This window comes from Olea europaea, chromosome 2 (genome assembly GCF_002742605.1).
Source record: "Olea europaea var. sylvestris chromosome 2, O_europaea_v1, whole genome shotgun sequence".
Lineage (NCBI taxonomy): Eukaryota > Viridiplantae > Streptophyta > Magnoliopsida > Lamiales > Oleaceae > Olea > Olea europaea.
Window position 1 is genome coordinate 5,121,010 of NC_036238.1, and position 17,975 is coordinate 5,138,984.

General features: G+C 32.5%; 1 protein-coding gene across 1 annotated transcript; it reads left to right on the forward strand.

Moving 5' to 3' along the window:
- The first annotated feature begins 11,959 nt into the window (after window positions 1-11,959).
- Window positions 11,960-13,295, forward strand: LOC111409365 (acyl-CoA--sterol O-acyltransferase 1-like). Its single transcript, XM_023039424.1, is given in 2 exon segments — window positions 11,960-12,640; window positions 12,642-13,295. Coding segments are annotated over 2 exon segments (1,071 nt in total). The 5' UTR covers window positions 11,960-12,089; the 3' UTR covers window positions 13,162-13,295.
- Window positions 13,296-17,975: the final 4,680 nt, after the last annotated feature.

Consider the following 17,975-nt stretch of genomic DNA (forward strand, 5'->3'; position numbering starts at 1 on the left):
CCGTTCGCAACCAACATAGTTTTATATGTTAAAGAGTCTTTAGGTCCAATTCCTTCATTCAACTTGTAAATCTACTTACAATGGATCACATTTTAATTCTTTAGTTTTTCAGCTAACTTTCAAGTCTTATTTTTGTTCAAAGACTAGATCTCCTTTCTCTAGCCTTTTTCCAATTTCAGAATTTTTATAGTTACCCACTTTCTCAAATGAAGTTGGTTCAATTGACTACAAGGCTTCACCTAAAACTAAGACAAATTCCATCAAATTTGAAGAGATATTCCAATTTGGGTTTCACTCGTCTTGTCTCCCTATCCATTAATAATTGGTAATCATCCAAATTAGTACCTACAAATGTTTCTTGATTAAAGACAATTATTTCAGGAATTTCAAGTTCAGGTTGTTTTATCATTGCTTCTTGATCCGATTCCTCTTGAGGCTGGATTTTACTATTCTCTGGATTATCATCTAATATCTTCACCTCAAACTCCATTTCTTTCCAGTAGAAGATTTTTCTTCTTCAATCTACTTGTTCTAATTGTCTATATTTTTAAGGCAAGGCATATCTAGTTCAATGAACTTAACATATCTACTATTAATAATCTTAATACCTTTCACACATAAACCCCACATTTTATATCCTTTCAGTACCTCTGGATAACCTAACATGACACACACAGTAGCCTTAAAGTCCAATTTGCCCTCAACCTAATGTGTATAAGCTGCACAACTAAACATTCTAATATGTGACTTTAGGCCTTTTCTAGACCACAACTTTTAGAGTCTTGAAGTTAACAAAATTGGAATATGACCTATTTATCAATTAGGTAGTAGTGTACAAGGCTTCACCCCAAAAACCTTAGATAACTCAGAACTAATCATCATACATCCGAGTTTATCCATTAAAGTCTGATTTATCCTTTCCGCCAACCTATTTTGTTGGGAAGAATGTCGCACAGTCGTGTGTTTTATTATACCATTTCCCTTGCAAAAGCTATCAAATTCAAAGTTACAAAACTCTAAACTATTGTCTGTCCTAAGAGTTTTAACACCACTTCCCATTTGATTTTCAACTAAGGCAAAGCAAGACTTAAACTTACTTTCATATTTGGATTTAAGGAGATACACGCAAACTTTCCTGAGTAGTTATCAACAATGGACAGAAAAAATATGTCCCCTCTATGTATGGGATATCTTTTGAGACCCCATGAATTTGCATAAATGTAGTCCAGTGGTCTTTTAGTGCTGTGTTCACCAATCCTAAAACTTACCTTGTGCGACTTTTTTAGAACACACATCTCACAAAAGCTAAAAGGTGCAACACTACCCTTACAAAGTGAATTCTAGTCACTAAGATATTTCAACCGCTTGTTCCTAATGTGTCACATTTTCTTATGCTAAAGGTCTAATCTACCTTCACAAATAAAGAAATGCTGACACTTTTGTATCTAAAGTTTCACCTTGAAGGACATATAACACATTTCTCTTGGGACCTTTCATAATCACTAGAGATCATTTACAAATCTTTAAAGTACCAACATGAGATCCGAACTCATAACCCTCCTCTTGTAGAGTGCCAAAGGAAATAAGATTCATTAACACCTCTACGGGGTTTTGTAATGCACCTAGCATCATACTAGCAATATCACCTACTCCTTCCACATTGTGTGTACAATGATTTCCCAAGTATACTTTTCTACGATTCACATATCTGTAGTTATAGAACCAAAACTTAATAGGACACATATGAACAGTGGCGCCTGAGTCTAACATCCACTTATTGCCAAAATCATTATTAGAAATGTTCATGACATGTACATTATCATGGGCACCATCTACATCAGTATCCAAGTCTCCTGACATAGTCATAACATTTAGACAATCAAGGAAATCATCTACAATAACTAAGTTCTGATCATCACTCTACTATGTTATTTGTTTCTACTTAAGGTTATTACAATATCTCTTGAAATGCCCTAACTTGCCACAATTGAAGCATTTCTTAACACTCTTATCTCTAGTCTTAGACCTATCTTTCGATTTTCCTCTGCCCTTCTTACTTCGAAAGTAGTTCTCCCTCGTCTCATTTCTCCCTCCAACAAACAAACTCTCTTCTCTCGAGCCATCCCTTGACTCTTTCTTAAGCTCCATCTCCCTACTCCTTAAAATATCAGTCACAATATCTTTGGTCCATGTATCCCTAGCATATTTGATAGCATTCCTAATATCTCTATAGGATTCGGGGGTAGCTGTTACATCCCACTCATTATAGTCAAAGTCAAAAATTCTATTAGTTAATGTTAAAGCCAAATGAGGATATAAATTATGTAAAATAATTTCGTAGGGATTATTATAAGCAAATGGTATTGGTTGGGACTAATTGGTGACCGTGGAAATATAAGGCCTAATTTAAAAATTATAACAAAGTTGAGGGACTCATTAATTATTGCATTGTTTCCCATTTATTTAATTGAAATGAGGCTCATTTCATTGAGAGGAGCGTATGAGAATCCAGAAGCGGGAATAGAAAAGGAAAGAAGGGGAAAAAAAAAGAAAAAAGGAAAGAAGGGATAAAGACAGAAATAGATGCCGGTTTTTATAAGTTTTGGTTCTTCATTTCTTTAACATCGCCTTTCTTTAAAGAGGTATGTTAAATTAAATTTATAGGATTTATGAATAATTGTTTATATTCAAATTTAAGCAAGAACTAAAGGTTGTCGATATGTATCTTAGGTATTAAACAAGAAGGATAATATGTATTGGAAGATTAGTGTTGAGTGGCAGATTATAGATTTCAGTCAGGGAGTATATTTTTGGTGGATTACATGTGATGGGATGAGATGATATTTTACAGGGTTACGATAATTCTTGGCTATAATTATATGAATTTATTCTCTGAAATAATAAATGACATGAACTCAAATTCCTCTAAATATGTATAAATATGAAAGTATAATTATTTTTAAAATTTTTCACTCACTGAGTTATTAACTCATATATTTTTTCATGACTTTTCCTACATGTAACAATTGGTTCTTTATAGTTGGAGAAGCCTGATGATTTCAAAGTATTAGCCACACAACATATTTCATTTTGATGAAGTATGAAATAATTATTTTGGGCCCATTGCTTGGTATTTTTCATAAGAAATTGATTTTGGCAGATAATTACTAGTAATTTATAGTCAGCCTTGGTGATGAATATGGCATCTAGTCAGCATCTATCATCGACGTATATTACATTTCGGGTCCATAGGGTGATTCGGGACAGGTAGTGTCAATAGCATTCGAAAGAATAACCGTTAAATACTCATCATCAAATTTCCAATCATTGTGGGCTAAACACTTGATGAGTCTATTAAGGTCACCCAAATTGGATTCAAGATCCTTTCTTGAGTCTAGCTTAAAACTGAAATTTTTTTTGAAGCAAATGTATTTTGTTTGGAAGAGATTTTTCCAAAAATAGCTTACCAGGGTTTCCCACAAATCTTTGGCAATTTACATTGTTCAACTTGTCCTAATACATTATCACATAAATACAATACAATCAAACTATATGCAATTTCATTCATCTCAATAATTTCATCCTATTTAGCTTTTAATGCATTAGATCGGGTCATCAAGAGCTCTAGAAACTTTTTGTAGGATTAAATTAGCTTTCTTTTTTTTACTTCCAAATGAAATAATCTTTCTTACCATACAATTCAACTCAAGAGGCCATGGTAGCAAAACAATGTTTTTTGAAAATGTTTTACTTAATATATGTATAAATTATTTTTCAACACGACATAAGCGATGATATCATAACAAGTAACACTTAAACAATATCAGAAAAGTTAAATAACACAATATCTCAATTGTAAATGCGAAAGGATGTTAGAACTTGCAAACCGAGTGAACCAATCGGTCGGTTCATATTTTTAGGAGAGATGCGAGTCTTTATCGATCTAGGACCTCCATTAACTATCATAAGTCATCTAGCAGCTGCTGAAACCCTCGGAAACACCACTGAACAGCCAACGAAAAAGCTTTCTCTGGTTCCCCTTTTTACCTGAGGTTATATCTGCTTCCACAATGCACAAACTCAAATCTAACACCACTAGGAGGTCAGAAATTCGACAATGAACAATTTGTCTTTTTTCAGCTCCTGCTGATTCTCCCTCACGAGCTCTCATGCGTAACCTACATCCGCTACAAGTGTGCTCAAACATCGCATCTGCTGCCAATGTGTCAGTCTCATACAAGGCACGGCAACTTCTGCTCATCTTCTGGAGTCTGTCGTGGTCATCATTCATCCACTAGGTGCGTGGTTTTTTTTTTTTTTAAATGGGTTTGAAAATTTGATTGAACTTGTTTTCGAACAAAACCAAACTCCTTTGACTTCCAATCTGATTTTCAGGTTCTCATAACACTTTCTACCACTAGCCTAAGCTCTGATATCCTTTGTAGAGTTTAAAATATAGTGTACAAATGATTATTACAGCTACAATGCAGAAACATAAATTTTCAAAATGTTAAAGCCGAACCAATCGACCCAAAGCTTCTTCAACACCACCAATGGAGTGTCCTATAATGTTTGACTCAAATTTGTGCAACACCATATCATGTACCGTCATCCATGGTAATGATAGTGGATATACTAAGAAAAGAATCTGTCGGAATCTACCAAAAATTTTTGTCGAAGATATGAACTTCTTCGACTTGGTTTCCTCTCTATGCTTTCTGTCTTTTGTTATGCCAAGTCCAAATGAAAGTGAATGAGTCTTGTAATTATAGAGCAAAAGAACCATTTGAATTCAAATTCAAATATTATACTATGAAAGGGACATGACTAATAGGGTAATTGACCACAAGATTAAATTCAACCATTAGACTTAACTAGCACAATTCTTTCTAAGTGCTTAATACCAATAACCATGCGCCAAGTGGATTTGAGTAATCCACCTCATGAGAAACTTCGTGGGTTTTTTTTTTTTTTTTTTTGTGGGGGGCAGAAAACAAGAAAGTGATATAATCAAAGTGAGAAAACCCAATAAAGGTCAAAAGAAAAGAAAAAATACATATAATAATGCACATCTACAAAAGTGATCCAAGATTGGTTTAAAATAAAGTGAAAAGAACCCTCAAATGCCCAGGATCATCAGGATTCCACAAGAATCATGTTCTCAAGTCAAGATGGAAGGTATACAATGTTTTGAGTTGATATTGAACGAGAAAAAGTGAATGAAAAGGTCGGCATGAACAAGTTGACTATATTTTATGCTTAATCGAGAAAAGATGAGTAATATATATAAGATACACTATCTAGGGTGTAAAGAAAGCAATCTAAAGTGGTGATCGGAGATTTGTTCCCCATATGAACACCTAGAAGGCTAAGAATTCTGGCTAATAACTAGTGATTGTTGCATAGACATTCAAGAAATGTACAGATTTGGGGTTCCACAAAACTTGTGGGGGGCAGAAAACAAGAAAGTGATATAATCAAAGTGAGAAAACCCAATAAAGGTCAAAAGAATGCATAAAATACATATAATAATGCACATCTACAAAAGTGATCCAAGATTGGTTTAAAATAAAGTGAAAAGAACCCTCAAATGCCCAGGATCATCAGGATTCCACAAGAATCATGTTCTCAAGTCAAGATGGAAGGTATACAATGTTTTGAGTTGATATTGAACGAGAAAAAGTGAATGAAAAGGTCGGCATGAACAAGTTGACTATATTTTATGCTTAATCGAGAAAAGATGAGTAATATATATAAGATACACTATCTAGGGTGTAAAGAAAGCAATCTAAAGTGGTGATCGGAGATTTGTTCCCCATATGAACACCTAGAAGGCTAAGAATTCTGGCTAATAACTAGTGATTGTTGCATAGACATTCAAGAAATGTACAGATTTGGGGTTCCACAAAACTGAGGTTCACTTCCCAACACCACAAGGCTTTGATACCACTATTATTACATATCTACTGTTATTACAAATCTCAGAAAATACAAATAAAAACTCCAGACATATTTTTGAGTTCCAGTCTTGCGTGCCTCAAAGATATCATATATCAAGCTCTAAACAATTGTACCCTTCTTTTTCACTCTCAAAGCTCTATCACTGGACCCAAAAACTCATCGAAGTTGCTTCAGTGGATCAATCAACAAACCTTAATTACAGATTTAGAATATCTCTAAATTGTCCCTCACGAAGACGTGCTTATTGCACCAGAAGAACAAGAATCTCTGAACTTGGAAAATAAAAATAGGAGGAGAAAACAATAAGAAAAATGGCCTATCTGGAATGAAATGAGTAATAGGGCAATAGAAAGTTGATTTTATGCTCTCGCTGTCAATCATTGATCATCCATATCATCTAACAGTCTAAAGCAACTAAGGATTTTAGACTACTATCGAGATGCAACCATTAATGTCACATTTCACCAAATATCAGTAAAGGAAAATGGGTCCGGTTTTGGGGTCAAGTAAATTAAGTTATCAGACAATTGAATTCTTCATTATAACCTCGAACTGTAGGCATCACATTCCAACAAGGGGCATCCTTGCCTCGATTGACGGGACAGCAAGACCCAATCATTGGTGCACAATTAATGTGAACTGAAAAGGTGGTAGTGGTCCTAGTGGAATACAATGAAATCATATTCCTCAATCAACGACACTATCTCTTCTAAAAGCTCACTCACTGCAGCACGTATACAATGAAATCACATTGGACTCGACCGTAGGCTTTGCTCATATCCAGCTTTAACGCCATATGATATTAGGTAGAACTTGTTTCATTTGATTTGCTAATGCCTTAGCGATCATCTTATAAATACCATTGCATACATGAATCAGTCGAAAACCTTCTAGTACTTTTTATTGTAGGAATAGAACCACAAGGACACTTTCATATATAGTAAAGAAACTGTGAAGACGAAACGTAATTAAAAAAATTTGAGTAAATGATGACATCATAAAAAATAAGTAATTGAGGAAAACTCCCATTGAAATTGATAAATTAGCAATTGCAAAAACCTGTTATATTGGTAAGTTCTTTAATCAATTGTCCGAGTTCAAACAAGAAAACAGTTTAATGTTTTCTTTAGAATTGATAAGTTTATGGGCATGTTTTCTAAGCATTAAAAATAAGTATTATTTTAAATAAAATTTGATGAACACATTTATTATTTTCTATTAAGTAAAAAGTTGCTTTTTTTTCTGAAAAACTCTTCTTTAGCTCAAAATAAATAATTTATTTTTAACTTTCAATAGGATGAAACAATTATTTATTTTAAAACTTACTTTCTTCTTCTTCTTTTTTTTCTTTCTTTTTTTTTTTTCCTTCTTTTTTTTTCTTTTTTTTTTTTTTTTTAATTTTTTTTTTTTTTTTTTTTTTTTTTTTTTTTTTCTTCTTTTTTTTTTTTTTTTTTTTTTTAATAACTTATATGTCTATATTTTATCTCACAACACTTAAATTTGTCTTGTACACTTTAAGACCACTGGTGACAGAAAGTATGGCAGTACACCATCCACCAATAAGCACAACCAAAGGGTGAGCTTGGGATGGACATGATTTCAATTAGTTCTGGTTTGAGGTGAACCAAATCAATCATGAACCAATGATTTTTAAATAGAGGAATCAAAAATTTTTTTTTTTTAAGATATAGGCTAAATCAAAACCGAGCCATTCGATTCTAGTTTGACTTGGTTCTAGTTTCATTTCATAAATTTTCAGACTTGTACATATCTATAAGTTAATAATATATACCTAAATAAGAAAAGAAATCATTCAACAAGTTGAAATTATCAATCACCAAGAGCATGAAAATCCAAACTAATAAGCAAAATATAATCATAATTTGAATACTGAATCAATTTTGATTCTCATACAAAAGATTGTCTAATAATAATAATAATAATAATAAGTCACTAAATTAATTGCTGTAGTTTTGAATGCACACTCCACAATGAAGAATGAATTATGCAAAACTTTTACAATTGACTTCTACAAGTAACCATGAAGAGTTTAATATTCTATGAATATTTTATTGGATTTTCCTCTATTTGTGAAGAACACAATCAATTCATCAAACAATCAAAGTGGAAAAAATAGTTTAAAGGCTTTTTAAGTGACTAATCAATTTCATTTTTCGATCATGAAAGAGTATCCTCAACTGATGCGATGAAAAGTAGTGCTTGGCATTGTGTAAATTAAAAAGGAGTGAAAGATAAATGATTCAAATAAATACAAAATTAGGATGTACAAAATTAATGGTTGTTTTACAATGATCTAGAATCAATTAATGGGCTTTCTCCTATTAATACAAAATTAGGATCTCTACAAACTAATATATATTTAAAAAAAAAAAAGTAAAAATCGAGTTTGGTTTTGATTTTGATTCTTGGTTCTAGAATAGAACCAAACTAGAATCAAATTATTCTCCATTCGAAGAACTAAAATCTTTTATTTTTTCGTAGAACTGAGCCGAACCACTCGATTCTATTTGATTTTGATTTGGTCTGAACATTTTGTCTACCCCTAAGTGAACGTGAACAAGTCATTCAGAGTTTAACATATAAGTAGAAATAGTTTAGTAAATTAATAAAAAAAAGAAAAATGACTCACATCATCTCTTTAAAGTTGCTCACTCTAGGACTTAAAAAACTTCGAGCAATTATCTTGGATCGATGACAATTTTTTTTAATGGAAGAATATAACAAAACTTTGCTTCCATGTGACCAACTTAATTTGAGAAGAAAAACAAGCATAAATAGAGTAGAAAAGGCTAGTATTTTCCAAAAATTGTGTAAAAGCAATCTCGAACGCCCTAATTTGTCGAATTCTTTCATTGATCAAATTACTTGTGGCCAAATAATTAAATTTTAAATAAGCGTCTTATAAAAATTATTATTTTTATTCAACCTAAACTCGGGACTGTACAAGTGCTGGCCAAGATTTAAGTATATTTTTTTGGTCAAGCTAACCATAATGTAAAAATTATTAAAATAAAATATTTCTTTATTAAAACTTAATCAACTCGAGCAAGTACATCGATTGGTTGGTAAACATGATTGTGACGAAAACATCTCTTGCGCAAAACTTTAGTACACCTTAGGGTCCAACCTCATTTAAAATCACTTGATGTGCATGTTTCAAGCTTAAAATTTATGCTTGTGATAAGTTTTAAAATGATAATTTATTTAGGCACAAGTTAAATCCCTGGTTTAAATAAAAATTATATTTTTAGTAAATTTTGATAAAAATTGATAATAAAAAAAAATATGGTTGAAAAATTGTGGACACCATTAAATGTATAGTTAAAATTAATTATTGACTTTGACTTAAATTTTATTCAATTTTTTAATTGAACCAAACATATACTAAGTCATAGATGGTCTAAACTAACCCGACATAGGATAATTAAGTTCCTCTCTTTATATATGTTCCACCTTTAATATTTCTTTGTACAAAGATTTCAAATTTGGAGCCAATTTACATATTTGATGAATTCTTTTAAAACCCATTCTTAAGGTCAAGAACTTTTTGTTAGAGAAAATTGCAGCACTCACTCATCCCAACTTATTGAAGCGATTAAAATGTTGTTTTCAACCTTTTTTTAGAGCATAATTTCAAATTTATATGTTTTACTGTGACACAAGTCTCCAATGACGATTTTTTTTTTTTTGAATAATTAATTATTTTGTTGAAAATATCATTATGTCTTGTTTTTAGTTAAAATCAATAAAAAAGGGAAAGGAAAGGAAAAATAATTAAAACAAAATAAAAGGACAACCCATCTTGGCTATTAGAGTACATTTTTGTAATGAGGAAGACCAGGCTAAATTCATTGCAGGGTCCTTGGTGCTTCGACGGATTGGATACACCTGTATTAACTAAAATCAGATATTCTTACTTTTTAATTTGTGTCAATTCTAAGATTTGATACGTTAAAAATGACAGTATTTTATATTATAAAACTTAAGATAGACAGCTTTGGATAAAAAATAAAAAATAAAAAAATAAAAAAAGGGAGAGGGGTATAGAGGACGACAAAGTCCGTGCATTTTTATTTTTTTTTGTTGAAATAGAATATTATAAAAAATTAAAATAAAAGTAAAGTATAATATCTATAAATTAATAGGTCGAGGTTGAGAAATTTTATTAAATATTAGATGATTCGCAATATAAGTTACTGCTATTATTGTCTCATTTTGATTCTATTTATATAAAACTTAAATGTTTCCCATTAAAAGTGAATTACAATCATGTTAAGAATAATAATTTTACATTGATTCAAGATAAAAATAATACTCAACATATAAGAACATGAGCATCATCAAGACCAGCTCAAATCTTTGTACATTCTCTTTTTCTTTTGTTGTACTTTAACATTTTCATATACATTTTAAAATAGAATCTCAAGTCGACACTAAAGGCGTATTTAAAATTCACTAACTTCTATCAATCTTATTTGCTAAAAATCTACATCAAGTGGGCACTAAGTGCCGGCGGAATTGTGGTTCAAAACATATTACTTCAATTTTACCTAGATATAAAAAGTTGGCCATCGTAATCCACGAAAAAAAAAATAAGAAAAAGGTTCCACTAGATGCCAGTATGCATCTTCACCAACCACGTTGAAATAGGAGTTAATCATTCCAATGGTCACTGAACTTAAGTCCATGTCTTCGATTGTTCACTAAAATTTAAAATAGCAAGTTTTGATCACTAAATTTAAGTTCATATCTTTGATTGCTCACTAAACTTTAAAATTTTGAGTTTTGGATATTGAACTTTAGAAAATGTTGTACGTTACCCACTAATATAATTTCCATCTCAAATCTCTAACAGAATTGGTGGGACGTGGCTAACGGAATGCACACGTAACATCCCGTCACGTCATTAAAGTTTGAGACGGTCGAATTTTGGCCATTAAACTTTAAGGTGATCGAATTTTGGCCACTGAACTTTGAAAAACGTCTTCTATGGCTCACTATGAATTTGGATTTAACTACACATTCTCTAAAATATCACTATTTAAAAACTCGATCATCTCAAATTTTAGTAGCCAAAATTCAACTATCTCAAAGTGCAGTAACCAAAATTCGAGCACTTCAAAGCTCAGTGAGTATGGTCAAGTTTTTGCCAAGAAACTTTGTAAAACATTTTCTATAGCTCACAATAAATTTGAATTTAATTAAAATTTGTTGTTAAAAGTTGGATTTAATTTTATTTAACAACAAACAAATTCATTGTCCGTTTCGTTGTAAAATTCAATTATTATGACGAAAATAGCTTCAAAAAAATTAATTAAATTTAAATTTAACTACTGTATAATTGAGTAATCATTCCTATTGGTATAGACAATGCCTATAAAGTTGTGCAAAGGAAATGACTACTAATTGTAATGAAACACACAATATATTTATCGTAAAAATTAAATTCAATCCAAATTTTTTTAACAACAATCATGATTGATTGCCATTATTTATTTATTTAAAAAAAAAGAATTCTAAAAATAGTGATTTTTTGAAGAATTTATGGCTAAAAAGTTGGGTAAAAAATTTGAGTTTATGGGTAAAATATTTGATTGTAAAGATGTGTAGTTCAAACCAAATTTATAGTGAGCAATAGAAGACGTTTTCAAAATTTAGTAGCCAAAGTTCGTCTTTTTTCAAAGTTCAGTGGTCAAAATTCGACCACCGAAAAGTTCAATGAACAATATAAAATATTTCGAAGATTAATGGACAACATTCCATCATCTCAAAGTTTAAGGGTGACGTCACCAATTTCATTAGAGATTTGAGATGGAAGTTATGCTAGTGAGGAACCTACAATATTTTTCAAAATTCTGTAGCCAAAATTTGACATTTTAAGTTTTAGTGAACAATCGAAAATTTGGACTTAAGTTGTGTTACCATTGGAACAATTGACTCTTAAAATAGCCAACCATCCAGTAAGGATAAAAGAAAAGCAGCCTTCTTTGAATAAAAAGGGCCAATTTTGGAGACTGGGAGAAATCATCTCTCACTAAAATGAAAACAAAAGGGATGAATATATAGATAAACATATACATACAGAATATAGAGAGAGAAGATAAAAAATGGAGCTACAAATCATCCATGTAATCAAATACTGGATGCAAGGAGAATTCACGAACTTCATTAAGGTATGGCTTTCAGTTTTTGCATCACTTTTCTACTGTTATTTTGTATCCAAAATTGTCCCAAAAGGTGTCTTAAGATTCTTCACAATTCTCCCTGTTCTTACTCTAAACCTAATCCTCCCTCTCTCACTACATACTCTGCATCTTGGAGTTTCATCAGCCTTTTTCTTATGTTGGCTTTGCAATTTTAAACTCATTATGCTTGCTTTTGGCAAAGGCCCTTTATCAGATCCTTCTCTTTCACTCTCAAGGTTTCTTGCACTTTCTTGTCTTCCCATCAAATTTCAAGAAAAAGATAAAGAAACCCCTAATTCGAAAACGTCGCGGAAAGGGCTTAAATCTATATGGAATTATGCTTTTAAAGGTTTGTTAATTGCTTTGTTTCTTAAAGTGTATGATTACAGTGATTATATTCATCCAAAGGTTATATGGGTTGTGTACAGTTTTCATATATATTTTGGGTTGGAAATTATATTGGCTGTTTTCGGGGGCTCGAGCCCTTATTGGGATTGAGCTTGAGCCACAATTTGATGAGCCTTATCTATCAACGTCATTACAAGAATTTTGGGGTCGAAGGTGGAATATAATGGTGACACGTATTTTACGACCTACAATATATGACCCAATCTTAAATGCCATGAGGCAAATGATAGGCAGGAAATGGGCTCCTCTACCTGCAATTTTGGGCACATTTATGATTTCGGGGATAATGCACGAGTTAATTTTCTTTTACATGGGCCGTGAAAGGCCCGATGGGGGAATCACATGGTTTTTCTTGCTGCATGGTGTGAGTTTAATGATCGAGGTTGCAATTAAGAAGGCGATTAATGGCAAATGGTGTTTGCCCCGGATAATAACGGGCCCGTTAACCATTGGATTTGTGTTGGTTACGTCGTTTTGGCTATTTTTTCCGGAATTTTTACGATATTATCCGATGGAACGAGCATTGGACGAGTATGCAGCAATGGGAGGATTTGCAAAGGATGTTTTACAATGCCTTGACCGTTAATCTTAAAATACATGAACATCAAGATTGACATAATGTCAAGTGTTGGTCAATTTAAAATGCAGTCAGTTTTTCAATTCAATTATCTATTTGCACATGAAATTATGTCAAGCTTTCTATTAAATTCTTCTGGCAAAGTAGCTTTATCCATCTTTGAATAATGCTAATAATGCTAATGTGAACTAAGTATGACTAAAATAACATTTAATAATTATGTTCAAAATTGTAATGCAGCAGAAAAGCAAGAATGTGACCAACTTTATAATTAGTGCCCCAAGTTTCAACGATGTTGAATAATATTCAATGCCAATTAATTGCATTTATTTGAGTCAATTGGTTACCAAAATTAGGCTAAAAAATTGTGTGTCAATAAATTACCAAATAAATTTGAGTCACATAAAGAAAGTACAATTCTAATTTGTAATAATATAGTGCAGTCGTACCGCATTACTTGGTGCGATTGTGTTATGTCGTCTTACTTTGTGGCATTTTGATAGCAACGATTACACGCCTTTAATTTTTCGGTCAATTTCAAGTTGGTCCTTTTTTCGTGATTCGGCTCAAGTCCTTTTTATGTACAATTTTAGTCCTTCATCTTCTAGTTTCATTTAATTTGATCGTGTAATCTTTAATCATCATTTCTTAGTCAGAATCAACTTTTAAATATTTGTAATTTAATCCTCAAACTTTATAATTCTTCATTTTTTTCGTATTCTTTGGCAGTTTTTCCATCAAAATCCATCCAAACTCGATGTATCCTACAACAATCAATAATTAACAAAATTAAATAGAATTCTATCAATTTGACTCTCAAATATCCAATTTTGAAAGTCTGGATAATTTTAGAAATCACACTTATCACTAATATTTAATGACAATTTTGAGGAAAATGCCCATTTTTAATAAGTGGTTCAAATCATTTTAGAATAGATGAACAATTGTTATTAGGTATCAGAAACTCCTGTAACATCATATATGAACAAGTTGAGTAATTATTTGTTAGTAATTTGTTAGAATAGATGCTTCCATGCTTTAGAGAAGTTGATTCTTTCAGCTCTTATTTTGTATGATTCCCAGTCCCTTTTTAGAGAATAAATCAATGTCATGTGCAAGTAATATTCTGCAAGCCAGCCATCAAAAGACCAAAGTCATTTAACAAAATTAATTCGGGTACATGAAGTTATGGTTTATTGAATTTTAATTGTTTATTGAACATTACTTAAAAAATTTGTTGCTTTTTTTATACTCAATAAATTTGGACAATGATATTAAAATGATATTGGATAATTTAAATCGACATCTTAGGATGACTCGATTCGAAAACAACTTGGAGCCACTACAAGCAATTTAATTAAGTTACTGTTGCTCATGGTCCAACTGAATGACCCAAGTTGTGGTTATTAGTTGGATTGTGTTATGTATTGGCCAATTTATTCTTAGTTAGCTGTGGTCCTAAAATGGCAGCCCATTTAGTGAATTTTGGCCCAACTGGAGTGACCTAACTATAAATATCCACCTCTTTACACCCGTTTTGAGCGGGTGTGTGATTATGCAAATTAGAGAAAAGTGTGTGCTTTGTGTTTGACGCGAAAATTGGTGATGGCCTCTTTTATTCTCCCTTTTATATATATTCTTCCACACTTTTTATTGCCTTTGTAGATTACAAATCACCACCACCAAGTATACCCTTCGTGGGTGAGTAAATTTGAGGCAACCGTGTGTAAATAGTTGTGGGTCGGAACCTCCTCGATTGGTGTTTGTTTGGTAATTTTTCTCAGCCTGAATTCGAGATTTTAAAGAGCTTTCGCAACAAATGGTATCAGAGTTTTCATAGAAATATTTGATTTTTAAGGGCAAAAATCAAGCAAAATTGGCCTGAAATCAAGTTGAAAGACAGGTAGAAAACTAGACTAAAGCTGTCCAGATTTTCTTCAAAATCGACTAGACCAGTTTTATTGATTTTTGGCTAAACCACTTACATGTTGGAGAAATCAGGACTACCAGTAGGCTGTGTGGGTGGAGACGGTTCAAAATGGCCAACGAATGAGACCATGCGAAGTCGCTCCCATCGATGCGTGGAGATGTGTACGGTGGACTTGGGTGATAGTCCGAATAGGCAATTTACTCCGAGAGGTGTGAAAAACCCTATGGTGATGTTCATTTCAGTTTTGAGAAATATGGTGAATTCTGGATGATTTTGCTCTTAGACGTTCGAATATCGAGTATCATTTTATGTTGCCGCAGTTGTTGAAAACTTCAAGGCGAATAATGATAGCCCTAAAACGCTGAATTCGCATACTCCTTATTTACAGACCAGCGGATATGGTCTGCTAGGTATCGTATTCTTTTCCTTTTATTATTATAGTTAAAGCTATCGTGTGGGATAGTCATTTACTTTTCACATTAAAGTCATTGTATGGGGTAAAATTATGTTTGAGGTTGCCATGTAGGATAAACATTGCTTGTTGCTAGACCTAGAAATTATTTGTTAATTATTTACCTTAAATTCTTTTTGAATTTATTGCCAATTTATTTTTTTACTATTATAATTGCATGTGATCTTAAGAAGTTTGTTTGACTATTTTGTGTGAATTATCTCTATACTTTACTTGTGGTCATCATTTGTTGCATTCTATGTTTTGTGCATTTTTGATAAAATGACAACACATTTTGAGTTATGTTTTTCTAATGGAAAAAATGCGTTTCTTTCAATTTAGCAAAACAAAAAGTTCTTAACTTTCAATTGCAAATGTTGGTCTAAAGCACATGCAAAAAGCGAGGGTGTTTTAATTACGATAATTTGGACATGTTAAGAAAGACTATCCTAATAAGGATAATAGAAGGAAAGAGAAGAGAGGAGAAGGTTTATTGAGTCTTTTGTGAGTATAATGAAGTAACTTACTGATTCTTATATTCTCTTTATGAGTGCCACATTCACCCTTCCATTTGTGGGATAAATCTTTTGTGGACTCTTTTTTAGTATTAGTGTTGGAGTAACCTTGTGGTGTGTGGGTAAATTAAAACTGAGCCATAACCTTTTGTGGTCACCAAAGGTGTCGATTTTGCTATAGTGGATTTGAGATGCATTAGTAATAAGAGTGCAGTATGTCTTTTGGTAATGTGAAATGTAGATGTTTGAGGGTGCATTGGTGATATGCACGGGGAATGTAGAGAATAACATTTGGATTACGAATGGCGAGATGATTAAATGTTGGAATTCTTTATTTGTTAAAACCCTGATCAGGTGGAGTGTAAGAGTGACATTTCTGTTATGTAGAGACCACTATCCACTTAAGAGAAGTGAGGTAGTGATGGAGGATTATCCCGTAAATTTAAGATTTATTGTGGTCTGCTAGTTAAACATGTGTTAGTGATCAGTCTAGTGAGCATGGCGGATGATGAGAAGAAATATGTGTTCTCGATGTGCGAGTATCATGGAATGTGATAGGATAAGTATGGTATCTTTTTTGTGGGGTCATTTATGTATTTGTTGTATGTGTGCTTGGCCATTTGATTGATTAACTTGATGTTAGTTTGACGTCCATTTTGAACATGTTTGAAAAGATCTGAGTGTTAACCTACATTATATCTTCATCTCATGTTATTTGCTCTTGATTGATTACTGTGATTACGTGCTTCTACTTGGAAGTTTCTCGACCTTAGCCCTGGTGAGTATATAGAACAGTTATAGTATGTGCTTCGGGTTCAAGACATGAGGTAATGTCTATGATTTCAATTTTATTGGTTATCTTAATTATGCAAGTGTAACTTTATGTTTTGTATGCTTGTAGGTTAATTGGGTATCAAGATGGAGATTTAATTGATTTTTTGATACTCAATAAATTTAGACAATGATGTTAAAATGATTTTGGATCATTTATATCTACACCTTAGGATAGCTCAATCCAAAAATAAATTGGGGCCTTTGGAAGCACTTAATTAAGAGAAAAATTCACAAGTCATGTAGTAAGTATGGACAATTCAATTTTTAGGTTTTCTGTTTCAAAATTAAAAAAAAAAAGAAAAAAAGGTGTTCATTAATTAATTTCATGGTCACAGATGCGTACTTATAGGTCACAATGTCAGATATTATCAAATTAATTGTTTACAGATTATTTCATCGATCACAAATCAAAAAATTATAAGTTATAATTTATTTGTCAATCACAAATTTTCAAATTAGTTGTACAAATCATTTTTTAGTCACATATTATCAAATTTTTATGTCACAATTGAATACTTGGTCACATACACTAAATAGTGGGTCACATACCATCGCCACTACCAATACGACCACTTACGACAACCCTCACCCCGCCAACATTGCCACTACCATAACAGCACTATCACTACAACACGACCACCAACAAAAGTCGCGACCACCACTATCAGATCTCCAACCACAAACAACTACCTCCATTTACATATTAACAATTTAATAGGTCACAAATGTCGATCCACTCAAACAAAAACGCACCACCACCGCACCATTTTGCAACCCATCAACAAGAAGTTGCACCACTACAATCGTATCACTATCTCCTCACCATTACCACCATATCCAACACCACCTGTGGCACTACCATCTTACTTAGGGATGTCAAAAGGGTCGAGCCTCTCGTCGGCTCGATGCGTCAAAATAGGGCTCGTGGCGGCTCAGGCTCATAAAATCACGAGCCCGAGCGCGAGCCAAGCAGGCCTTGCCGGGAAGCGAGCTGAGCTGAGTGGCTAGCAAAAGAAAGTGACCAAAACAGTCGCTTTTTCAATGAACAGACGGTCACTGAAATTTTTTTTTTCACCTTCTACCATAAACACTC